The 27,890-nt window shown below is 37.4% G+C and overlaps 2 protein-coding genes across 3 annotated transcripts; one reads left to right on the plus strand and one right to left on the minus strand.

Annotated features, from left to right (window-relative positions):
* Positions 1-559: 559 nt before the first annotated feature.
* On the minus strand, positions 560-27,890 carry LOC141847478 (disease resistance protein RPM1-like). Of its 2 annotated transcripts, none has more exons than XM_074735536.1 (3): positions 27,693-27,890; positions 27,360-27,508; positions 560-3,945 (listed from the first exon to the last, which is right to left on the minus strand). In XM_074735536.1, the coding sequence occupies exon 3, from the start codon at positions 3,620-3,622 to the stop codon at positions 863-865; it is 2,760 nt and encodes a 919-aa protein (XP_074591637.1). In that variant the 5' UTR covers positions 3,623-3,945; positions 27,360-27,508; positions 27,693-27,890; the 3' UTR covers positions 560-862. The 2 variants fall into 2 exon arrangements, with proteins under 2 accessions (XP_074591637.1, XP_074591646.1); XM_074735545.1 differs by having other exon boundaries at positions 27,607-27,695.
* Positions 10,775-11,553, plus strand: LOC141814171 (uncharacterized). The gene is made up of 2 exons (XM_074702127.1): positions 10,775-11,417; positions 11,549-11,553. Exons 1-2 carry the CDS (start codon positions 10,775-10,777, stop codon positions 11,551-11,553), a joined length of 648 nt encoding a protein of 215 aa, XP_074558228.1.

The following is a 27,890-nucleotide window of genomic DNA, read 5'->3' on the forward strand; positions in this document are numbered from 1 at the left end:
TTAAGTTGTTTTTTGCTCAAGATGTTTTTGCTTGATCTCCTTGGACTTGATCACCTTTGGAATGAGAAATCAAAACTTCAACATCATCTACATGAATTTGCATGCCATCAAATTGTTTCATTATGTGAATAAGTATCTCATCACATTGACTATCAATCAACTTTCCTCTAAAGCTCCTCTTAGATCTTTTAGACATGATAGCTTAGACTCGGATATCAAATATGATGTAGCATAAGAAGAGATTGAGTGTTGGAAGGTTTGAAGAGTAGAAATCCAAAATGAAGTGGTAAGGGATTGTAAAAAGATTGTAAAAACTTAGATATCACACCTAAGGGTTCCTAGACGCCACACCATAACGAGATTGCATCGCACAACCTAAGAGAACTCTCAAAACATTAATATCTATATCATATCCCAACATTACAGTAATACACATATTTATATTAGGAATTGCAAAGGACTCATAGAAACGTATAGGAAACATAGATGCAGTAGTCTGTAAATTTTGCACTTTTGTAAAAAAAAATGTAAAATATGTAAAATATACCTTACTCCTGTAAATTATTTTTCATGAAACATACAAACACTTAGTTCATAACGATACCAATTGCAGAATATTTAATTTACAGCAGGTTTCAAACTTAATCACATTTGTTCTAAAGCAGAATAGGGGGGGAAAGGTAAATAGTACATTGAATTATTAGACACAAACACATAAAATTAATACCTGGAACAGACAAATGCTCCTGAATTTTAAGCACACAAGTATTCAACCAATTACCTTTGACTAGTGAAAAATAGGCCTGATTTTTGCTGTGAATGCAGGAAATTCTGGTGGCAAGGAATTCTGAAACTACAAATGTTACTTGAGTCTGTCTTCAACCCAAATTCCATCTCTCTCCAACAAGTTCTTGATGATCGGTATATGTTTCAACCTGTTCGAATCCTCCTCAGTTTCACCCCCTTCTTGTAGCTTACTCACCAGCTCTATTGGCATGCCTTCAACTTCCAACTTCTGCAGCCTAGTGAGGTGTTCCAACCCAACTGGAATTGTCTTCAACTGACTGCACCTCACGAGAGTCATCTCATGCAGACTTTCAAGAGCATTCTCTTCTATTTCAATGCAATTGAGGTGGTTCATATCACACAGCCTCAGTGACCTGAGCCGATCGAAACAGTGTGCGTGAAACTGCAGTTTGCTTCCATCATATGCTTGTATGAGAAAGAGCGAAACCAGATTAGGCAATGCAGTGAGCTGTGGTAATGGATCTTCCTTGAGCCTGGACATCTTTAAGACCAGATGAGTAAGATTTTCAAGTGTGCTAAACCACGGAGGCAGCATCCTTTTGTCCAGGTTACCATACAGGTTTAGCGTCCGCAGCTGGGGTGGTGGTTTCATATCACGTAATAGCAATGTGTCATCTCTGTGTCTTGCCATCACTACCAAGCGAACAAGGCGATCCATCTTTGACAGCGATGATGAGAGGACAAAGCTGAGTTGAGTTGTAACTCCTCGAACATCTAAGCTTCTCATCTGTGTGAGCTTCGCGAGCTGATGAACCATTTTGTCATTTGCAACCACAGCTTTCAGTGTCTGTAGCCCCTTCAGATTGCCTACACCACCAGGAACTTCAACTCCACCTCCAAGAATTGTGTATTTGGAAGTTTGCCGATGGAACTTCTTCACCATCAGATGACGCAGATTACCCAGGTTTTTGATCCCACTAGGTAACTCCTCTATATTGGTATATATTGCATCCAAGGTTTCAAGCTTCAGAAGGCCTCCTAAAGAATTTGGCAGTCTTTTAACGTTGGTTTTACGTATGCTCAAATATTGCAAGTTGGTGAGGTGGCCTATCGCATTTGGCAAGGCTTCGACTGGGGCAGCATGAAGATCCAAGACTCTAAGCAGCCTACATTTCAAGAGCACTGAAATGGGAACTGGTGTAAACGTGTGGAAAGATCTAAGTGAGGATATCTCCATGCTTTGGTTCACATTGGCACCTTGGTAATCTTTAATGATAGAAAGTCTTTGAACCTGATCGCTTACATCTTTAAACTTGCCTTCTAAAACATCGACAAAATGCTCTTCTCTTGATTTTTCCATGATAATCTCTCTGACAAGATCATGAACTCGGCAGAACCGAACACGTCCGAGTTCATTTCTATCAGTGACTTGGAGCAAGCTTCTTCCCACCAACTGGTTGAGGTAGTCCTCGGCCACATCTTCCATCGACATTCCTCCTCCTTCCTTCACAAATCCTTCTGCCACCCATAGCCTAATGAGCCTGTTTCTTGCAATCAGATAGTCCTCCGGAAACAAGCTGCAATGCATGAGGCAGTTCCTGAGATGGTCTGGAAGGTTTGTGATGCTGAGGCTCAAAATTCTGGGCACCTTTTGGAGTTCTTTGCTGCCGTCATTAGTCGACCATGTCAAGCTATCATGTATTTTCTTCCACGTCGATTCCACCCTTTCATTGTGAGACAGAAGATTAGCAATTGCCGCAATAGCAATAGGAAGGCCATCACACTTGTCCACCATTTTTCTAGCCCATTGTGTCAGATTCTGTGGACAAATATTTCCCTCCTCTCTCGGAAATGCCTTCTTACAGAAGAGATCCCATGCCATTTCATCTGGTAGAGGGTTTACTCTCACGATCCTTTCCTCACCTGCTAATGAACTCACATCCTGCACCCTTGTGGTAATAACGACTCTACTTCGGCAATTATTAGCATATAAAGCATAGCTAATATCAGTCCAGACATCTGCTTGCCAAACATCATCTAAGATGATCAAGTACCTTCTGTGAGCCAGATGCAAACGGAGATTTTCCACCAAAGTTCTGTAATCCATTGAATCAAAGTCGAGAGTTATCTGTTCCTTCCTCTCACGGTGCAGTTCCTTCAGGATCTTCTTGAGGAGATCATCGACAGTGTTGCTTTTAGACACAGAGATCCATGCACAACAGCTGAAATGGCTAACGACCATTATATCCATGCAAACTCTTGCCACAAGTGTGGTCTTGCCAACACCACCCATCCCGAGAACAGATATTATGGTGCGTTGGGGCTCTTCATCTGTTAATAATCTGATGAGCTTGTACTTGATTTCCTCAATCCCCACAAGATCATCTTCCTCCACAAAGAGTGCTGATTCAGCTAAATGGCAGATTAGATCATTCTCTTTGGGCGATCTCAAGAACCTCTCTGGAATTCTAATACCATATGAATCTTTCATCCTTACAAGCTTCGAAAGGCTGGCTTGTCTTTCATCTAATTTCTTACCTAATTCGTGCAAAGATTTGGCCCTGGCATCATTGTTGATATGGGTAATTAAGCCAGCCCATCTTCCACTGGTCATTAAAAAGGTGTATTCATTGACAATGTTCTCGATATCATAGGCCACATCTTGAATCAGCTTTGCCCAAACATCCACTAGATCGTTTTCGCCTCTATATGTTCTTGCATGGTTCAGGAATCCCTTTGTGAGCTCTAGCACCCCCTTTATGCTGTTCATTTTCTTGTGAATATCCTGCACAGGCTTAACAAGGAAACTATGAGATACAGAGGCCACAGCCGTAATGATCTTCTCAATCAAGCAAGCGATGACAGCCTCTGCCATCTTTGCTCAACTTTGCGCTATCGTAGAAGAACAAGAAGAAACTGACTCTCTCAATTTGTGTTCATTCACGATAGGATTACTTTCAGAAAATTCCTGTTTGTCCTGGAGAAATCTGTTTGGCTTGTACAACTTGGAACCAGGGTATATATGCTAGTTATTCTCTCCCTGCTGGGGCATAAACTGAAAGATAGAACCAGACTTTGTGTGTTTGACAGTAAACAGCTCTGCGACTTTCACTTGACAAGATGCCTTCAAATGTTGGGATCATTTACCACATGCTGCTATCACCCTATGGCCTCCTTAACATGCTATTTTTGCCAATTCTGTTACGAGAAAAAGTTTAGTTATTGTATGTTATAGAATTTAATGAAAGAAATATTGTACTGCATGAAAAAAGAATTATAAGTATTCATAAGTCAACATAAAAATTTGATGATTCTATCCGAACATAAGTATACGACTTCATGTGCTTGACTAAATCATATCTTGTAATAGATATCTATGTCCAACTTCTTCGATAAATCCCATGTAGGCTAAATAAAAAAAACATAAAGAAATAATAAACCACGCAACTAATGATTGGTTAGACCTTCATCAGATGATGGAGTAAGTAAATTATAGATCCCTTTGTCCTTAGATAAGTGCTCACAACCATGAGAGAGTGGGTACAGAGAAGAAAGCATGAAGAGAGGTACTAGGGATTAATCTCTAGTGACTTCTCCTTGTTAAGTAATTTTCATAAGCAGATTATATAAGCTTACTAATTGTATATTAATATGTCTCGGGCCTCAATTTGAGACTCTTGTTGGCTGAGTACTAGCTGTTGGGTGTGTCTCTACGCGCTTTTAAATTTTTATTTCGCAAAACAGACAACGAAAGTATAATAAACTAAATTATTATAGCACACGCATTACATAGATTCAGGATACACATATATAGATATAATCATAGAATTAAATAGCATAATTAAATTATACATGTTGTATGACGTGAAACGGAAACGACATCAACTAGCAATCTTTTGAAAGATTATCTCTACTCGTATCTATATTGAGATCACCGCGAAACGACTTCACTAAGTCACGTGTCGTGTCTCCATTTCGATAATAGTCGAAGGAGAGAGACAAAGCGATCTGAGAGAGGACCCACGGTTCGATTCGATATCGGCGACACAAAACAACCCGACGATACGAAACAAACTGAATGGAGGCGATAAAATCATTGTTCGAAGGTCGGAAGGTTCACTGCTAGCGAGGGATAGCAGACCTAATGGCGTCGGAGTTCTGGTAGCAATAATTGCTCACTGGAACAGTACTTAAGGGCAACGGAAGAGGCTATCGATGATTGAAAATCTTATTGTCCGACACCGAAGGTTCACCCCAGAGGCGGTGGCTGGCGAACAGAGGAAGGGGTAACCAAAGGCTAGGTTCTGACGATGCTGGATGGCAGCAACAAGTCCACCGACAGGAGGTCCTGTTGGACGACGGCGGCACAAAGGGAAGAGCCCCTTGGTGGTTGGCGACGGAAAGGAGAGGAAGAGAAAAAAAGATAAAAAAAAACCTAACTCTTAGATTTTAATCAAATTAATTATTTTTCTCTTCTAACTAGATCTATTTATATATCTCTAACGGATTTGATTAGCGAATCCAAACCTATATATGCTAATCCAAAAACCAAACTATTAATCTTAAATTTAGTTCAAGACTAAACCATATTCGTTCAAAATCAAACCACCTTTTTAATTAAAATCAAACCAATTTGATTTATAATTAAACCAAAGAGGGTCAAATTCGTCATCAAAAGACGTGGCCCATCCGTGTTTTTGTTCCGATAAAATATCTTCCATATTTGCCCTTTGTCTGTTCTAACCAGACTAAATCTCTCTCAATCTGAGAATACAATTGTCAAACTTATTTTATATCTTTTGGATAAACTCGTAGTGCGTGTGATCTTATAGGTTTCCGATTTATGTTGGTCGTCCATATTTAATCATTAATTATAGATCAATCATGAATGACACCTAGTAGTACATCATGATCCTCAATTAATCGGAAAATCATCATTGATTCCAGAATTACTTCTGAACTGTTCAGTAGCTACAGTTATTCCTTCGTCTGTTCCTTTCACTTATGTTATACCCGCTTAGTTTAAGACATAGTCTATGTGTCAGTTCCTACTAGGCTAACTATGTCACACCTAGCCTAAGCAGTAGTTCCTTGTCCTGCGGATTCAACTTACTCAAACAATTGTCTAAGAGGACTATCCTCTTGACGTGTTTCTGCTTTGACCAAAGATTTACGAATAATAATCCTAACAAGTGGTCATAGGGTATACGTCTCCTAATAAAAGAAGTGGTGAATCTTCTGTGGGCTACTCAATCCACCTTCAAGCACTTCAACTTATATCCAATCATCCCGGAGTCACACATCCAAAAAGATGTTTACTTAAGATGCCAAAGTATAAGTCTCTATAATTAAGATGACTTGAATATCTAAGTCGAAGGAAACTTGCACTCAATCTGCAATAAGATTTTCATAGACATGTACAGAATCATATAAAGTCTCATGGTATGTCACATCCGATGAACTAGTTACCCTTGACTAGTATCCATATGTTAATTATCAATATCCCAATATTTCTAGCAGTTAGAATCGGCTGCTTGGTTAAACCAATGAGTCTAATATATATTAGTCTTACAAAATCAATGATGTCCGATCTCATCAATTTATCGACTAGGGAATATTTCAATACGTATATAATTACACATAAAGAGATATCGATCAATTGTGATCTAATTATAATTTCTCTCATGTTATGCATTGTATTGTGGATTTTATTAATTGATTTTAAAATCTAATCAAATACATAGAAAATATACATTCAAATAGTGATTTTATTTATCTAATGAATAGTATATTATCTAAGATGATTATGTTAAGACACCTCTCAAATATAATATACTCTCATTTGACCTAATATCAAATATAATACCACAGGCCTCTACATATCTTTCAAACTTATTTTGAGATAAAGATTTCATCAAAGAATCTGCTAGATTCCTTTTAGTGGGAATTCTCTCAATTTGTATTTCATTCCTCCTAATGATCTCGTTGATCAAGTGATAGCGGTGAAGCACATATTTAGATCGTTGATGAGACCTAGGTTCCTTGGCCTAAGCAATGAACTCATTGTTGTCACAATAAACTAATAATACTTCAACAATAATCGGAACCACACCAAATTCTATGACGAACTTCTTGATCCAAACCGCTTCCTTTGCTACTTCAGAAGTTGCAATGTATTCCACCTCGGTGGTAAAATTAACAATGGTTTCTTGCTTAGAACTTTTCCAATTTATTGCGTCTCTATTTAAGGTGAATACGTATCCAAACTAGGACTTGGAAGCATCCTTATCTATCTGGAAACTGACATTAGTATACTTATATATAATCATATCACCCCATCTATATACCAAGAACAAATCCTTAGTTCTTCTTAAGTATTTAAGGATTGACTTAACAGTCACCCAATGATCCGTACCTAGATCCGATTGGTATCTGTTTGTTCCACTTAGAGCATATAATACATCAAGCCTATTATATAATATAACATACATGATTAATCCTATAGCTAACACATATAGGATCTGACTCATATGAATCTTCTCATCTTGTGTGCTCGGCACATAGACTTCTATAGAAAGATGAATCTTATGTCTCATAGGAATGAAATTTTTTTTGAATTCTTCCATGCTAAACCGTTTTAACACTTTATCGATGTATGCATATTGTGAAAGACCAAGCAACTTTTTTTATCTATCTCTACAGATCTTAATCCCAAGAATATAGGTTGTTTTTCCCATGTCTTTCATAGAAAATATTTTTGACAACCAAACTTTAAGTACTGTAGAACAAACACATCATTTTTTATAAATAATATGTCATCAACATATAATACTAGAATACAATCACACACTCATTAACCTTCATATACACACAGAGTTAATCAGGATTTTATAAGAAATCAAACTCTTTGATTACCTCATCAAAACGGATATTCCAACTCCTAAATACTTGCGCTTCAGTCCATAAATGACCGTTGAAGCCTGCATACTTTATTTTTATTAACAGATGTGAAACATTGTATCATATACACATCCTTGAATAGATTCTTGTTAAGGAAAACTATTTTCACATCCATTTGTCATATCTCATAATCGTAATGAGCTATTATGGTCAGGACTATCCGAATGAATTTAAGCATAGTCACTGGTGAAAATGTCTTGTCATAGTCAATGTCATATTTTTGACGATTTCACCATCAATCTTTCTTTATGGGTAATTAAATTACCATTTATGTCGATTTTCTTCTTGAAAATCGACTTACACCCAGTAAGTGTTATTCCTTCCGGTATGTCCACCAAGTTCCAAACTTGATTTTCATACAGAAAATCTATTTTCGATTTCATGACTTTTGACCATGAATCCCTTTTTGAATTTTTCAGAATCTCTTCATAACTGATAGGCTCTTCATTCTCAATGAGTAACACGTCTCTCGATTCACTTACGAGAAATCTATATCTCTCAGAAATTAGACGTGCCCTACTAGATTTACAAAGTGGCAGTGTATCAACAGGTTCAATCATTATCTCATCCCTATAAGCAATAAGTTATGCATCTTGATTAGGTATCTCTTCTGTGTCTATTGGAGTTCCTTAAACTACCCTTAGTTTAACCTCACTCCCATTATTTTCCTACAAGAGAAATTCTTTTTATAGAAATATAGCATATCTTGAAACAAACATATTTTGTTCTAAGGGATGATAGAATTGACAACCCTAATTTTTTTAGAGTAACCAATAAATAAACATTTATCAGACTTAGCATCTAATTTATCTAATACAGTCATCTTCACATAAGCAAGACAACCTCATATCTTCAAATAAGATAAATGAGATTTCTTACCATTCCATATCTTATATGGAGCAGTAGAGACAGTCTTAGTCGGGACTCTGTTTAGCAAGTAAACAGTTGTCTCGAGTGCGTAACCTCAAAAGGATTTAGGAAGACTTGCATGATTCATCATTGATTTAATCATGTTCAACAAGATTCGATTTCGTCTTTCTCACACACCATTATGTTGTGGCGTGTAAGGCGGAGTCCATTGAGACAATATCTCATTGTCCCTAAGATAATCTTGAAACTTTTGACTTAAGTATTCACCACCTCAATCCGATCAAAGTATTTTAATACTTTTGCCAAGTTGTTTCTCTACTTCATATATAAATTCTTTGAATTTTTCAAAGTCTTCAGACTTGTATCTCAATAGATACACATATCCAAATCGTGAATGATTATCAATGAAAGTAATGAAATAGTTATAATCTCCTCGTGCATGAGTTGACATAGGTCCACATACATCGGTACATATAAGGCCCAATGTGTCATTCTTTTGTTCGTTCACCTTTTCTCTTAAAAGGTAACTTAGTCATCTTACCTTTTAAGCATAAATGGCATATATCAAATGAATCAAATTCAAATGATTCTAAAATTTCACACTAGTGTAATTCGAACATACGTTTATTACTTATATAGCCAAGACGACAATGCTACATGTAGGATGTTAATTGGTCATTTCTTCGAGTGCGTTTGTTAGTCGTTTCGATGTTGAATACATCATTGGATAAAGAATATCATTCAAAATTATATAACAACAATTGTTATTAAAAGTCAAATAGAACTTTTTCTATTTAAATAAGAAATAAAAATAATATTCTTTATTAAATCAAAAACACAATAATAATTATCCAATTCCAAAACAAGTCCATTAGGAAGTTTCATGTTGTGAGAAGCAGGGGTAGATAGGTCTTTTCTTCTTATGGTATTAGGGTTATGCTGTTTATATAAACCCTGTACATGTGTTCTTTTTTGAATAAGACAGTTTTAACATGGTATCAGAGCGATTCCTAAAACCCTAATTCTTTTCTTCTCTTTCCTCTCTTTTGCGCCGCGACTCTCTTTCCTCTCTTTTGCGCCGCGACGCCGCTGCCGCTAATTTCTTTTCTCTGCTCGACGCTGTTTTCTCTGCTCGACGCGTCTCTCCTGCCGATCAGCCGCCGCCTGCTTTCTCTCTGTCGCCGTCCCCTGCCGACGCCGCCGCCTGCTGTTCTTCCGCCGCCGCCGCCCTTTCTCTGCTCGAAGCCGCCGCCTGCTTTCTTCTTCACGCGAAGCCGCCGCCCTCGAAGCCGCCGCCTGCCTTCTTCTTCCGAACTGCTCCGCCGCCTGCTCACGCGAAGGCTGCTCACGCCGCCTGCTCACGCGAACGCCGCCTGCTCACGCCGCGCTACCGCAGCCTGCTCCTTGCTGTTCTGCTCATAGGTTGCCGGAGGAGCTGCCGAGCCTTCCCTCTTCGCGCCGATCTGTGGTCTTTCGCCCCTTCCTGTTCGTTGACTCACCCCTGCTTCGCCCTGACGCCGCAGCCGAAGAACCGGATCTAGCCGCGTGTGGGTGACGAAGAGAAGAAGCAGGAAACTCGTTCTCCTTTTCCTCTTCTTTTTTTTTTTGTTCGAGACGTGATTTCTGCCAGCCTGGAAAAATAAATCATCTGCTGGCCTGCTGTTTGCTTCTTGGAAAAGCAACAGAAATCTCTGGAGAAACTTTGAATATCTTTGCCTAGTAGTCCGTACTGTTTGCTAGTTTAGTGTTTATGGCAGATGCCTCTGAAGATACTTCTGCTATTTCTGTAGATCCCATGTCTCCTTCTTCTGGACAGGTACAACCATTTTTCACAATGTCAGGACCTGGAGGAGCTGGTCTTCAAATAACCTCGGAGAAATTGACAGAGAAAAATTATGCATCTTGGGCCGTTGCCGTTGAACTTTATGTTGAAGGCCATGATAAACTTGATGTTCTTCATGGTACTAAAGTGAAACCGGATGAAAAGGATCCAAATTTTCGTATTTGGAGGCGTGACAATATTCAGTTGATGACTTGGATACTCAATTCTGTCAGTTCTGGCATCAAACAGGTCATTCTTCACAACAAAACAGCTTTTGACATGTGGAAGACTTTGGAACAAATGTACGGACGTAAGCACGATATGTTACGTACTTATCAGCTGAGTAGTCAAATTTTTAAACTTGATCAAGGTTCTATGTCTGTCACAAATTATTTTGCTACTCTGAAAGGGTTATGGGATGAGTTTGACTATTACAGAATGGAGAATTGGATTTCCGCTGAGGATCACCAGAGATATCTAAAGCTTCTGGAAAAGGACAGAATTATTAAGTTTCTCGATGGACTTCATGCAGAGTTCGAGAGTTTAAAAGGACAAATTCTTAGTCTTGATCCTACTCCCTCTCTAGAACAAGTTTACTATAAAGTTCTAAGTGAGGAGGGCAGGAAAAGGACCATGAGCAACAAGAGTATTTCTGCTACAAACATTCCGATTGGGGAGACTTCTGCTTTTGTCAGTTCTGTAAACAAGTTCAAGCCTGGGGGAACTAGGGGAAAAGGTGATAAATTTTGTCGGCATTGCAAGAGAACTAATCATGATTCAGATTTTTGTTGGGAGAAATATCCAGAGAAGAAACCTGACAAGTTCAAACACAGTGACAAGAAGACCCCTAGTCGTGGGAATGTTGCCGTCAAGAAATTAGTGGAGGAGGAGACTGCTGCTTCCTCTGTGTCTTCTTCTGTTGGGTTGTCCTCTACTGACATTGCTAACCTTCAGCACCTTCTCTCGCGACTTCAGGCTTCATCTTCTGCCTCTACCCCTCCATCTCAAGCGCACACAGGTATCCGTGGTTTGGGGTTGAGTGTTGCTGGTTCAAGCTCTTATAGCCCTTGGGTCATTGACTCAGGAGCTACAGATCATATGACAAACATTGCTAACTCCTTCATTTCCTACTCTTTGTCATCTGGGCAGGATAAAGTGACCATTGCAAATGGAACCAAGGCCACTGTTGCTGGCAAAGGTTCCATACAATTGGCAGATCATTTTATCCTATCCTCTGCTCTTCATGTTCCTTCTATTTCTCTTAATTTACTTTCTGTTAGCAGCATTACAAAACAACTTCACTGCTCAGTAACCTTTTTTTCTGATCATTGTGTCTTCCAGGATCTCGAGACCAAGCAAACGATTGGGACTGGCCGTGAAGTAGGAGGTCTTTATTACTATCAACTTGGAACAGCCTCTGCTCTTGAAATCTACAGCACAGTGTTTGGAGAAAAAACATCAAGATATTCTCTTATGGCATTCACGGTTGGGACATTTATCCTTTAAGTCTTTGAAAGTCTTATTTCCTAGTCTTTTCTCATCAGTTTCTTTTGAGTCACTTCAGTGTGAAGTCTGTCAGTTATCAAAACATTGTAGAACTCAATTTTCTGAGTCCATAAATAAAAGTTCTTCTCCATTTGATCTTGTTCATTCTGATGTGTGGGGGCCCTCTCCTGTGACTTCTTTGGATGGCTATCGATATTTTCTCTCTTTTATTGATGATTACACCCATTGTACATGGCTTTATTTGATGAAAAGCAGAGAAGAAGTTCCTAGACTCATTCAAACTTTTTGTCAAATGGTAGAAACTCAATTTCATACAAGAGTAAAGACTTTACGTTCTGATAATGCCCGTGAGTACTTTGCTCAGTCTCTAAATACTTTCCTTGAGGATTCAGGAATTCTTCATGAGTCATCCTGTCCCTACACACCACAACAGAATGGAGTGGCTGAAAGAAAAAATCGTCATATCCTTGAAACAGCCCGTGCACTATTATTTCAACGCCACTTGCCTAAATTTTTCTGGGCTGATGCTGTCCTTGCCGCTGCCTATATCATCAATAGATTGCCATCCAAAGGTCTTGGGTATCGGTGCCCTCTCACTATTCTTCGTCCTGGCACCACGTTGTTCTCCCTTACACCTCGAGTTTTTGGTTCTCTCTGCTTTATTCATGTTCTTGGTCCCAAGTCCTCAAAACTTGATCCTCGTTCTATACGGGGAGTTTTTCTAGGATATTCCACTTGTCAGAAAGGTTACAAGTGCTTTGATCCTATTACTAGGACGAGATATGTTTTGAAAGATGTTACCTTTTTTGAGTCTGAGTCTTATTATTCTCTTCAGCCTCATCCTCAGGGGGAGCATATTACCTCTTCTGTGTCTCCTTGTGTACCTCAAGTGGTCTCATCTCCTCTCCTCCTTGTGTACCTGAAGTAGTCTCATCTCCTCCTGAAGTAGTCACATCTCCTATTCCAGTGGATGCCATGGAAAATACATTACTGGGCTCGCAGTCTTCACAGGAAATTATCACTTACAAGCGACGAAGACACAAGCAAGGACCTACTACTGACCGGCTAGTCGAATCAGATGCTCTGGCTCTTGATTCCTTGGAGCAGTCATTAAATATGAATGAGCTGAACCTTCCTGTTGCTGTTAGGAAGGGGGTCAGGTCATGTACTCAACATCCTATCTCCAATCACGTTTCTTACTCTCGTTTGTCTTCTTCATATCATGCTTTTGTTTCACAGTTATCAAGTCATGCTATACCTTCTTCTTATTATGAAGCTGTAAAGGATGCTAGGTGGCTGGAGGCAATGAATGAAGAGGTAGAGGCTCTTAACAGGAATGGTACTTGGGAATTAGTTGATCCTCCAAAGGGGAAGAACTTGGTTGGTTCTAAATGGGTCTATACTATCAAGTATAATTCAGAGGGTGAAGTGATCAGATATAAAGCCAGACTTGTTGCCAAGGGATTCACTCAAACATATGGGGTGGATTACTTGGAGACTTTTGCTCCAGTTGCAAAACTGAATTCGGTCAGAGTAATTATTTCTATTGCTGCTCAATATGATTGGCCTCTATTTCAGCTAGATGTTAAAAATGCATTTTTGAATGGTGATCTTCATGAAGAAGTCTACATGTTACCACCTCCTGGAATCGAAACAAAAGGAAAAATTTGCAGGCTAAGAAAAGCTTTGTATGGGCTTAAACAATCTCCCAGAGCATGGTTTGATAGGTTTTGCAAAGCCATGATATTGTTTGGCTTTAAACAAGGAAATGCTGATCATACACTTTTTGTTAAAAAGAAAGAGGGCAGAACTACCATTCTCTTGGTTTATGTTGATGACATGATAGTTACAGGTGATGACGAAGCTGAAATCCAGACTCTTAAGTCCAAGTTAACATCAGAATTTGAAATTAAAGATCTTGGACTATTGAGGTACTTCCTTGGTATTGAAGTTGCTAGATCTCAAAAAGGAATTTATATGTGTCAGAGAAAGTATGTGTTGGATTTACTCAAGGAGACAGGGAAGTTGGGTTGTCGACCAGCATCTACTCCTATAGAAGTAAATCATGATCTTACTAGTTCTAATGGAGAAGATCTTGCAAGTCTGGAAAAGGGAACGTATCAAAGGTTGGTTGGAAAATTACTATATTTGTCTATGACTAGGCCTGACATCACTTATGCTGTTAGTGTGGTGAGCCAGTACATGCATGCTCCTAAAACTGTCCATATGAAGGCTGTTGATAGGATTTTAAGGTACTTGAAGTCATGTCCGGGAAAAGGCTTGCTGTTCAAAGGGGGTGGTAATCTGAAAGTGGAATGTTATTCTGATGCAGATTGGGCTGGTTCTCGAGATGATAGAAGGTCCACTTCTGGCTATTGCACTTTTTTGGGAGGAAACCTGGTAACTTGGAGAAGTAAGAAACAAAATGTTTGTGCACGGTCCAGTGCTGAAGCAGAATATCGAGCCATGGCACAAGGTCTTGCAGAAATATTATGGTTGTGTTTTTTGTTGGAAGACATGGGATTAAAAGCAGAATTACCCCTTAAGCTATATTGTGACAACAAAGCTGCAATCAATATTGCAAATAATCCAGTACAACATGATCGGACTAAACACATCGAGATTGATCGCCACTTTATTCGGGAGAGACTTGATTCCGGAGAGTTATGTTTGCCTTATGTCAAATCTGAGGACCAACTTGCTGATATGTTTACGAAGGCTATACCCCAAGCTATGTTTAATTCTGTTCTTAGCAAGTTGAACATGTTTGATATATATGTTCAACTTGAGGGGGAGTGTTGTGAGAAGCAGGGGTAGATAGGTCTTTTCTTGTTATGGTATTAGGGTTATGCTGGTTATATAAACCCTGTACATGTGTTCTTTTTGAATTAAGACAGTTTTAACATCCCCTTAGCTTGAATTGTTGACTTTCTCTTCATAGAACCTTTCTTTAAAGTGTCAAACAACATCACAGTTTTCTATTCATTCTTAACAGATGGCTCCACTGTATTAAGTATGTTGATCAGCTCTAGAATTGTAGATTCTAGATGGTTTATCTAATAGTTCATCACAAATTGCATATAACTATCAAGTAAATTGTGTAGAATTAAGTCAATACTTAAGTCATAATCTATTACAAATCCAAGTGATATCGACCACTCAATGTCGTCATTCTCTTTAGTACATATTGCACCGCAGATGAACCCTCTTGCATCTTTGAGCGAAAGAGAAGTTTAGTGACCTCGAACCGTTTAGATCTAGCTTGCTTATCAAACAACTCACGAAAATGATAAACAATCATATAAGCATCCATACGCTCATGTTGTTTTTACAGTTCAGGAAGCATTGAGGCTAGCATGATGTAATTGGCAACCTCAGAACTAATCGTATGTTTCTGATGGATCAATATTTGGTTCAATGTAGCATCATCAGCTAGTCTTAGGAAAAGAGGCTCTTCGAGGACATAGGTTATCTTCTCAACCTTGAGAACAATTCTCAAGTTTCGAAGTCAGTCCAAGAAATTCGGCCCAATTAGTTTATTAGTGTTCAAAATTGAGCGTAAATTTAAAGAAGACATTCAGATTCTATTAACCTAGAAATATTAAATTGAGCAAATATGAGAGAGATAAATTTATTATGTAATGTACACAATTTACATACATAAAAGAAAGTCTCACTTGCTTATCGAATTCAAGAGCTCTTACTTTGAATTCGGAAAATGGTAGATTTTCTCCAAATGGTTGATATCCACTATAGATAAAAACAACCTTAGAGAGAGTCCAACAAGTCATCCTTAGTTCTAGTGGTAGATATCAAGTATACCAATTATATATCACGTATATATAACTATCACATTATGCTATCAACTTATTGATATTTACATAAACATCAGCTTGTCAACTCATTAATATATATACATCATATATATATCACCCAACTTCATCTCTATCCACATTAACCTTAGAGAGAGTCCAACAAGTCAATGCTTCAAGTTAAAGTCGACCCATTAATCATGAGATCATATCTTAATGGTTCTGAACATGTCTAATTTTAAGTTGGGTTTGGAGAGAGTCCCACAATCCATGCTTAAAAATCAAACTCTAATTTTAGACCATATTAATGGAAGATGTAAACTTTAAAATTAAATAAGAGATTTCTTTATTTTATTTGATCTCATCAATCACATACAAAATAGGTAAACTATTTGCATGCTTCTACATGACATAATTATAGCATATATGTAACATGACATTAATCATATTAATCATGTATATGTAATGGCATAAATTATGGCATAAATCATGTTAGCTTTGTCATAAATTAATTTAGGAAATAAATATGTTAAAGAATTTGATTTTATAAATCATAATTCATTAATTAGATTAAGAAATAATTTCCAAATCTAATTACATATCTTTATTAGGAAATAATTCAAATCAGGAAATTTTCAATTAAATTAGAAAATAATTTTCAAATTAATTTTTCCTAATCATATTAAGAAATAATTTCAAAATTAGATTTTCTAACAAATTAAGAAATTTTTTCAAAATTAAAAATATTCTATATTGGATTTAAAACAATTTCCTTATCTAAAATTTCTTAAAATTTTCAAAAATAACTTCAGACAACCTACAATACACTAAACATAGATCTACGATCTATATCGAAACACACGGTAGATCTGATACCAATTGTTGGGTGTGTCTTTATGCACATTTTAAATTTTTTTTTCGCAAAACAAGTAGCGAAAACATTAAAATTAAATTTTTACAGCACATGCATCATACACATACAGAATACACACATGTGTAGACATAATTGTAGAATTAAATAGCATAATTAAATTATATATGTTGGATGACATGAAGCGAAAATAGCATCAACTAGTAACCTTCTGAAAAATTATCTCTATTTGTATTCACATTGAGATCTCTGCGAGACGACTTCACTAAGTTACGTGTTGTGTCTCCGTTTCGATACTAATCAAAGGAGAGAGACAAAGCGATCCGAGAGAGGACCCATGATTCGATTTGGTATCCAACGACACAAGGCAATCTGACGATACGAAACAAACTGAGCGGAGGTGATGAAGTTGTTGTTCGGAGGTCGGAAGACTCGCTACCGACGAGGGACAACAGACTTAGCAGCGTCAGAGTTCCGGTAGCAACAATTGCTCGCTAGAGTGGTACCAATCACTTTCAGACACTTCGACTTATACCCAATATTTCGTTGTCTCACATCCAAAGAGATGTTTGCTTAAGATGTCAAAGTATAAATTTCCATGACTAAGATGACTTGAATACCTCAAGTCGAAGGCAACTTACACTCGAGCTACAATGAAATTTTTATCAATTCATCAATTAGAGAATATTTCAATACATACATAGTTACATATGAAGATATACCCACTACTTGTAATTCAATCATAATTTCTCTTATGTTATACATTGTATTGTGGATTTCATTAATTGAGTTTAAAATTTAATCAGATACATAAAAAATGTACACTCAAATAATAATTTAATTTATCCAATAAATAGTACATTATCTAAGACAATTGTCTTAGGATAACTCTAATATAACACTAGCAATATTAATTTCAAATTAGGTCAATTAGAACTTGTTTAGGCAGTCAAGATGAATATGTTAGAATGTTCACCGGAGGTGAATTAGGTTAGTTGTCTTGTCTCAGGTGGATTTGGCTCGGCGAAGGTGGGGTTTACTTTTCCAAGGTGGATGGTTATCTTTTGTCAAAATCTCACTCGCTCGAAATGGCTATTTTGACCGAAGGGATGTTCAAGGTGTCTCACTTTGCTTCGACATAGAAAGGGAACAAGAGTTGTTAAGTCCCTTGTGTGTTTTCAATGTTAAAAAACACCTTTCAGTAACTGGATTGTGTTTAACAAATTACTTTAGTGCCTTGCACATAAAGTTGATGGATTTTTGGATCAAGTATAAACTCATGGAAAGGATTTGAGCCATGAAGGGATGCCATCTAAAAATATCTAATTCAAATATCAAAGATATTTTCTTGAGCAATTCAAATAAAATGCATTGTAACGTAAATGGTGTACGTTAGTAGAACACTTCTAAGTTGTCACTCCAACTTTCTTGTTGGTACCGTTGAGGAACTATCAAAAAATGGTTAGAAACTTCTAGATTGATGATTTGGGATTGACCAAAGGTAATGTGGCAATGTTAGGTGCTATGTGACTTTAAACACTTTTAGAACATTTGGACGTAACTTTTTGTGAAGGTTGATTGACCAAACATACTCTCTGTAAAAGTGTATCCACCAACATTCAAGTTTAGTCAACTAATATTCTAGTTCTCAAGCTTTTAAAAAATTTGATTTCCAATGGTTATTATTCATCATTGGTTAACCAAACACTTTTCTTTTATTGACCAAACATTATGGATAACGATCAAAATAATTGTTGTATGATGTTTATTCATTAACCATCAATCACTAGTGATTGTTGGTTGATCAACCTTAAATTTTGAAGTTCATGGATAAGCTCAAATTTGCCCCCAAGGCTACGGCGCAGCGGCAGGGCATCTTCTTAGTTTCTTAGGCACCTTAGGATCAAGTCCCAACTTCGGCGGATTAACAGATGAATTTTTCTTAATGGGCGATTGTCCTAAAAACACTGGACTGATGGGTCTCCTGTTACAAGCACTTCCTAATTTACTCTGGTGGCTGATGGGAAACTTTCCTGCGGTCGGATCAGTTACCCCTAAGATTAGTCGGCGTAAGCTATATACCTGATGCCAACTAAAAAAAGATAAGATCGAATTTGTATTTTGGCAATTGGAAATCATCTATAAATAGTCTCTAGTGGAGTGTTGCTCAACAAATATCTTGAAAACTCTTGTCACGTGTAAAGGAGAGCCTTGGTACAACGATAAAGTTGTTATCATATGACATCGTGATTACGAGTTCAAGTCACAAAAACAACCTCTTGTAATGTAGGATAAGGTTGTGAATACTAGATCATTCTCTGGGACTTGCATTGGTGGGAATTTCATACACTGAAATGCCCTTTTGTTATTGTTGTTGAGTAAACACTCTTTAAAGGGGTTTTCATGCATTCTTAGCTTTTGTTCTTTCTTCAATAACTTCTTCTCACCATCATGTTTTTTCTTTTATATTATTTAGAGTGAGATTGGAGCTTTATATATTTGTTTCTTTGTACTTTAATTCATACAATTGTAAAAAGGTGAGATTGGAGCTTATGTTCTTTTTTAAGTAACTTCTTCTGGCCATTATGTTTTCCTTTTATATTATTTAAGGTGAGATTGAAGCTTTGTATTTCTTGCTTTGTACTTTAATTGATATAACTGTAAAAGAAGAATTGAAAATTTAAAAGGTTAATTTAGAGGTTGTAATCCTCTAGGTTAATCTAGAGTTTATCCTACTTAATTAGATTGATTCAAAGGTAGTAATTCGTTGAGTTTAATCTAATAGATCTTAAAGCATTAATCTAAAGGTTGTCGTCTTCTAAGGCGAATTGATTTATACAAATGATCTAGAATATTTAGATTCGTTGAAACTTGTAAGAGGTGGACGGTTATTCTTTGCAGCATCTTCTCGCCCAAAATGGAACTTGTTCAAGGTGAGTTGACCCTTTCGATGAGCAGCATAAGGGTCGAGGTTTTTAGGCGATGCATATGCAAAACACAAATAAAAAGAATAAGATAATCTTATGTGGTTCATCATACTCTTTGGAATAGGCTTCTCCTCATGACACAGTGGCAACAATAGATGGACTAAATCAAAAACAAGGAAATCACTTGATGAGGGTCATAGGTCAATGCAATATATTGGCAACATACAAACGTAGATTAAAGGAGAAGAAGAAGAGGGGAAAAACTGGTAAAAACATAGAACAAAAGTTGGCTAGGATTTAAGAAAAAAAAAGAAAAGGAAAACAAATGCTTATGCACCTCCCCCTTGTGAGGAGGGATGAAGCACATTAATATAAGGAAGACTACTATAGAAAACAAAGAGGAGATCAAATTCATGTATTGCAAATAGAAGATTCGCAATGAATCATAGTCATATGAGAAAGAGAAAGTGATTGGAGAATGCTTTAAAGGAAGGATAAAAGTCCTCCTTCATCGCACATCTAGAGAAGGGAGCTCTAAATTGTTATACATGGTTACTAGATCTACACAGATCTTAAAGCACATATTAGCCATGGTTCTCCCTATGCCTCTGTTATGTGTAGATGTTTTTTTTTTCTCAATAGTGAATAGGTATCACAATTTAGTATTATTAAGTGCCACACTTTAGTATAACTAGATGTTACTAGGTGTTATAGTTTGGTCTAGTAGTTTTATTTCCAATAGTGAGTTGACTTTACAATTTATTCTAGCTATGGTTCAACATTACCAGGTATCATTTGTTGTTTAGTGCTTTACCAATAGTGATTAAATGGTACCATGGTTTATTATAATCAGGGATCATAATTTAGTGTGATTAAGTGTTATGGTTCATCACTATTTGTGCTATGTTTTGTTGTATAGTGTTCTACAAATAATGATCAAGTGCTGTGGTTTCATATCATCAGGGGCCAAGTATAATCAGTTATCATTGTTTAGTATTACTAGGCATCATGATTTTATTCTAGTGTCTTTCAGAATTCCCATGCTTAAAGATCTGTCCCTGTCTGAATGACCATATGTCACAGTTTTGATCTTCCCTTTACCAGATGCATGGTGAAGGGGGTTTCATCATAGTTCTTTGAGGAATATATGATCGATGAAGAAACTGTGAAACAATAATAAAGCAGTTCTAAGTTGTGGCTAGTATTTGGTGAGGTACCCTACGAAAGCAATCCTCTCTTGAAAAAGGGATTTGAAGTGGCCTAAAGATTTTACTTGTCACTAATTCTATCTAGATAATTAATTTTATCTTAAACATAGAATTAAAACTAGGTATGCCTTAGATTAGACTTATCTTTTAATTTTCATATATAAAATATGATTAACAGAGATGGAAGAATATAGAAGGGGCCTGTCATGAGATAGATAATACATGGCAAATGTATAATCATGCATTTAAATTATTTTATTTCCACCTAACTTAAAGCAAAATATTAATAGTGGCGATACAATTATACTAAACTTCTACCTTCAGCATGCATAATAATGATAAACAATTATGTGAAATTCAATCGATGAGGTCATTTGATCTATAAACAAAATTGTTGTAAAAGTCTCAATGCTAGAGATATTTTTACCAATACAAAAAAGAAAGAGTAATGGTGATACCCCTCGTATTATCTCATCACAAGTCAACAGTCATGCCTATTTGGTCATACCACTTGCGTGTTCAAAGACTTTAGACTAAAGAGTTGACTTCTTGGACTAGGTTGGCACGTCAACACCTTTAAGCTCTCCGAGCTCTTTATTCTGAACTCCTCGAGCTCTCTTCTCTAAGCTCCCCGATCTCTCCCTTTTAAGTTCAGTAGGCTACAAATCTTGTTAAGATAGTATTACCACAGTTATTGGCCATAAGCAAACGTGGCCCCACCATGATCACCATTTCTAGAGTTAATGACTAGTAATGGTCAAGCTGCTAATTAACTGAGATGACTATAATTAATGATCAACTAATTAGGATTAATGACAGAAATAATTGAATAATTTTTCGGAGATAGTGATCACGATCTCCATAGGAAACTCCCCATCTCATGACTTAAGCAATGAAGGGGTTTGTCAAACAACTCCGACATCCCCTGATGCTTGTTCTAGTATGCGCAGGTCAAACCATGCAAGGCAGGTCGAACCACTCCCATCTCAGCAGCCACTGCCTCACTGACAGACTTTTGTATCGTCATCTCTGTTGGTGCCCCGATTAGTTTTGATGTGATCAACTAGGTTAAGTTAGGTTCGTGTTGTTCTGATCCCTCTGTTAAGTGTGCAGGAACTTAGGTATGGAGGAATTCGAGCATAAGACGCAGCGGACGAGAAGGATGGCACGAGAAAGTGAACCGACGGGCTCGGTGCATCCGAGGGACGCGGAAGCTACGGAAAAGTATACCGGTGGAGCGAGAAGGATGTGCGCGACGTCCGAGGGACGAGAAGCCAGAAAGAAGTACGCTCGAGGGATAAAAGATCGGAGTCGGGTTCGGGTGAGCCTAACTCCGGTTGGTCAGAAATCACCCAACCAACGATTCTAAAAAAAGTTAACAAAAGTCAAATATGTTGACTTTTGACCGTTGACTTTGACCAGAATAGAAGACTTAGACTTGAACCTTTTGGACGTGGCTTTTGAAAAAAAAAAGATAAGATAAGATTTAATCAATTTTATCTTTTATCATATAAAAGATAAATACTTAATTTTTATTAAGGATAATTCTCTTTATCTTTTATTAAAGATAAAGTTTATCCTTATTTAATCAACGGCTACGATCAAATCCTATCTCCAATCAACGGTTAGGATCGTATCAACGGATCAACGGCCAAGAGAAAGTTAATCTACGATCAACGATCCAGATCTATTCTCTTGGGCTATAAATAAGACTTAGAGTTTTAGAAGTCATATCATCAATTACTTTGTAATTTTCTCTCTAAGTCTCTGCGCTACAACTGTAAAGGCTTCTCCGCCTAAAAGAGTTTTGATTGAGCGTTAACCGCCTTGGAAGCAACAATTCAGTTGCAACCAAGTTTTTTTTTTAAAAAAAGATGAGTGCTATTCTTCTTAACCGTCTATTCACCCCCCTCTAGCCGGTCCAACCCGATCCAACAAGTGGTATCAGAGCAGGTTCGCTTTTGAAGGACTAACCGCCCGATAAAGCAACAGGACGATGGCCGGAGTGCATATCCATCCACCCAAATTCGAAGGGGATTTCATCGTCTAGAAAAAGAAAATGAAAGTATTTTTTTGTACTGATTTCGATATTTTATTGTCTATTAAATATGGTTTTGCAGTTCCAAAAGATACGAACGGGGATGAAAAAGAAGAAATCCTATGGAATAAGAAGGAGCAATCTGAGTCCGTTACCAACGGTAAGGCCGAGTTCCACCTCCTAACGGTCTTACCTACTCAAGAAGTGAATCGGATCGGCACCTACCACTCCGTGAAAGAACTGTGGGAGAAGTTCTTAGAACTTCATGAGGGTACCTCAGAAGCCAAGTCAACAAGGAAGGACCTTCTACGGAATCAGCTGACAAATCTACGAATGATGAAAGGAGAAACGGTGGCAAAACTTCACATCAAAATTAAGGAGCTAATCTCCGGACTCACCCAACTCGGCAAATCGGTAAGTAATCGCGATTCTATTCGATACGCCCTCAACGCCTTCCCGAGAACCCAGGAGTGGAGTACAATCATCGACGGCTATTATATTTCCAAGGATTTAGAGGTAAGTACGCTAGATGAAATATTTTCTATTTTTGAATTACACGAGTCTCTGTGTGCAGGATCTAAAAGATAGACAACATTGCCCTGAACACAAGGAGAACGGAAAAGGTATCAGAATCCTCGACGGACGACGAAGAGACAACGCAAATGGTAAGGACCTTTAAAAGTTTTTTTAAAGCTAACAAGTTTTCGAGGATGCAGAAGAAAAGGCGATCTCCGAAGAAACGTACTGTCCGATGCTATAACTGCAACGAGGAGGGGCATCTAAAAGACCAGTGTCCCAAACTCAAGAACCAGCCAAAGAAGAAGAAGGCATTGAAAGTCACTTGGGACGAGACCTCGTCTGACAAATCGGAAACTTAGGAGTATGCCGGACTTGCGCTGATGGCAAGTCATCAAGAAGAGAGCACTGATGAAGGGGAAGCAACGTCAGAAGAAAGTAACGACGAAGGGGGAGCCTCTCTTTTCAAAAGTGACCCAGTAAGTGAGGTATGTTTTCTCCCTCACGATCAGTTATACGCTGGAATAAAAGCAATGCTCAAGGCTAACTGTAAATTAGAAAAAGAAAATTCACAATTAAGAAAGAAACTAGCCCTTGCATCTTCTTCTGATAACTCTAATGTTTTGAAGAATGAAAATGATAACTTGAAAAACTTAGTTCAAAAATTAGAACTTGATATTTCATGCTTATGCCAAAAGAAAAATAGTTATCCTGATAATTTAAACTGGTATATTAAAAATCACAGGGGCCAACTTAGAAAAGTGCCCAAAAACTATATTCTTCTGAGATTTTTAATCAATCCAGTAGATAGGAACTTATTTTGGGTTCCCAAATCTGTTTTAAACTGATCTCTTTTGTGCTATTACATATGCATGTATTGACTAATATTTTTTTATGTCTTTTTACTTAACTAACATTGTTTTCTTGTTATCTTAGAAAATTCAGTTTGACTAATATTTTACTAACAAAAAATTGTGTTTCTATTTTTCCTCGATGCATAATTATGTTGTCCATCCACTGAGAATTTTGCGAAATTTTTTGAATATTTTTCGAATTTTCATGATTTTTTTGTTCAAAATTCAAATTTTAAATTTTAAAAATAGATAAAAATATTATTTTCACATATCCGATTTTTCAGGATTCAAATACAGTCAATAGAACTCAATATAATTTATATACAAATTTTTGAAGTGTTTTTGAATTTTAAAATATTATTTTTCTAAAAATTCTTCTCTATTAGTATTTAATTTATTTTTAGACTTACTGAACGAATTTAAAGTTGAAAATTTTTGTACAATCTCAAATCTCTATCTTCGACTTATATAAAAATTTTCAGATTTTTTTCAACATATTTTTGATTTTTTTAAATTTTTTAATGAAATCTGATTTTTAATTTTAAAAATTCGATAGAAATATTTTGACCAAATCTGATTTTTCCGGATCTTTACATCAGATGTTGACTTTGACAAAAATTTTCAAAATTTTTTAAATCAATTTTGAATTTTTTTTAAAAAAAATTGAATTTCGAATTCCTTAATCTGTAAGTTCTTGATTTGTTTTCAAACACAGAAAAATCAATTAACTTCAAAAAAAAAAATTCTGTTAATGAAATTATTTTTTAAAATTTTTTAAGTAAAAATGCCATTTACAAATTTGAAAAATCCTTGGCAAGATTTTTTCTAACTTTTTTGAAAACCCAATTTTTCAGGATCTTTTATGCCTTAGTTAAACACTTAGAAAGATTTTTTTCTAATTTTTTTTGCATGATTTTTTCCTTTCCTTCCCTAATTCTATTTACCCCATTTTTGTTGTGATCAAAGGGGGAGAGTAGGCGAGGTTCTGGGGGAGGTTATAGTTTTAAAATGCAAAATAGTTTTGAAATGCAAAATTATTTTCATATTTAACTGTTTAACTTAGTTTTATTATTTTTACTATTTTTTGGTTTAACCCTAACTGAACCTGGGTTGATGCACATCAAAAAAGGGGAGATTGTTGGTGCCCCGATTAGTTTTGATATGATCAACTAGGTTAAATTAGGTCCTGTGTTGTTCTGATCCCTCTGCTAAGTGTGCAGGAACTTAGGTACGGAGGAAGTCGAGCGTAAGACGTAGCGGACGAGAAGGATGACACGGGAAAGTGAGCCGACGGGCTCGGTGCATCCGAGGGACGCGGAAGCTGCGGAAGAGTACACCGGTGGAGCGAGAAGGACGTGCGCAATGTCCGAGGGATGAGAAGCCGGAAGGAAATACGCTCGAGGGGCAAAAGGTCGGAGTCGGGTTCGGGTGAGCCTAACTCCGGTTGGCCAGAAATCACCCAATCAACGATTCTACAAAAAATCAACAAAAGTCAAACATGTTGACTTTTGACCGTTGACTTTGACCAGAGTAGAAGACTTAGACTTGGACCTTTTGGAAGTGGCTTTTGAAAAAAAAAGATAAGATATGATCAATTTTATCTTTTATCATATAAAAAATAAATACTTAATTTTTATTAAGGATAATTCTCTTTATCTTTTATTAAAGATAAAGTTTATCCTTATTTAATCAACGGCTACGATCAAAGTCTATCTCCGATCAACGATTAGGATCGCATCAACAGATCAACGGCCAAGAGAAATTCATCTACGATCAACGATCCAGATCTATTCTCTTGGGCTATAAATAAGACTTAGAGTTTTAGAAGTCATATCATCAATTACTTTGTAATTTTCTCTCTAAATCTCTGTACTACAATTGTAAAGACTTCTCCACCTAAAGGAGTTCTGATTGAGCATTAACCGCCTTGGAAACACCAATCCAGTTGCAACCAAGTTTTTTTAAAAAAAGACTAGTGTTATTCCTCTTAATCGTCTATTCACCCCCCTCTAGCCGGTTCAACACGATCCAACAATCTCCACCTCAACATCCAGCTCATTAGTTGATTTCCATAACATCTGATATACCTCGGTATATCCGCTGGGGATATAGACCATGCGGAAAATACACACTACTTAGGAATGTCAATCCGGTATGTCAGCAGGTCACGGGACTTTAGCTGCTAGGTCTATGTCATAGGACTTCAGCCCCCTGGGAGCATAGCCCTCTTGGGTTTGATGCTAAGAGGAGATGGTGGGTCAACATGCCACAAGGCACTCACTTTGGGAACGTTCCCAATCAAGAAAATCCCATAAACATGTTAGACAGGACTTCAATCGTGCACTCACTTTGGGAACATTCCCAACCGGTAACATCTCCATAACAGGCTACACAAGACTCCAGCCGATGTCTCCAATCGGGAACATCCTTGAAACAAATTACATAGGACTCCAACCGTGCACTCACTTTGGAAACATCTCCGTAATAGATTATACTACAAGAGCATCTCCCACCAGGAACGTCCTTAAGTGCGCTCGGGTTACAGGAACATCTCGACCAGGAATATCCCTGCTGAGTTTGACCCCTCCGATCTAAAAGTTCGACTATTCCTAACAGTTACAACTACAACATAAAATTACCAACAATTGCTGCTACTAATAAGATCAAACAACGACAGATGTGACTTGCAGCGACAATCCGGATGATGTCATATCTACGACGTTGGCATCATACCTCTGACACCCAACACGGCTCCATACGACCCCATGCCCCTGGCAGTCCATGGGCGGACATGGCGGCCCATGTGGACAGCGAGGCTCGGCAATATAAAAGGGTAGGTGAAGGTGCTTGAAGGTGAGTTTTTTTCTCCACAACATGAGCTCTCATTCTTGCCTTTTCATCTTTCCTTCTTCTTCTCAGCCCAGCACCGACCTGACCATTAGAGGGGTCACACCGGCCACAGCTAACACATGTTGACATTAAGGAAATGGAAATGGAAACTCTACCGGTTGGAACCCGCAAGGAACAGGGAGGCAGCATCACCAGCATCAAATTGTTAAAAATATAATGATTGATTACCAATTACTTTTTTTGCTTCCAAATAGAAAGCTGACACAAGATCACATATTTATTTCATTATAAACTGCTACTTCAAGAAGCCAAGCCAAGAATACTAGCTAGATATTTGGGAGGAAAATAAGACTGTCAATCTAAAATATTTTACTTTACCTTTGGATTCTAAGTTTCCTTCTCAGAAAGAGTCGATCCAACCTTTTTCTTTTGAGTGACACATCCATTCCTATCAACTTTTTCCCTTGTGATGCTCAAAGTGGAAGAAAAACCCTCCTCCGAAGCAGATTGTCAATCACTTTTAGCAACTGACAAAAAGAACAAACAAGTTTTTTAAAAAAATAATAAAAAAACAGAAAAGCAATCTGTCTTAAGCTGGGATCAGGCTTGAAGCTAAAATGCTCGCCTTGGAAGTAGAAAGCCAATTGAAGTCTCCAGTAAATCAGATTAAAAGGAAAGGCAGGAAGAAAAAGAAGAGCAGCAGCCACATACTTGTCGACATCCGAGTTTGTCCTCCAGTTAAGATGGTGCCGTGGCTTGTTTCCAGGAAATTTCCTGCGGAGATTCCTTCTGCCCCATCAGACTTTGAATCGAAGCTCAACTCAGACCACATCGCTGAATCGACCGGAGAAGATTCAAAATCCCTCCATTCTCTCGTCGATCGCTCCCTCTTCGATCTAGATGAAAAAA

Source organism: Curcuma longa, chromosome 1, assembly GCF_044706935.1.
Source record: "Curcuma longa cultivar G26 ecotype Majalengka, Jawa Barat chromosome 1, ITB_CL_G26_1.1, whole genome shotgun sequence".
NCBI lineage: Eukaryota > Viridiplantae > Streptophyta > Magnoliopsida > Zingiberales > Zingiberaceae > Curcuma > Curcuma longa.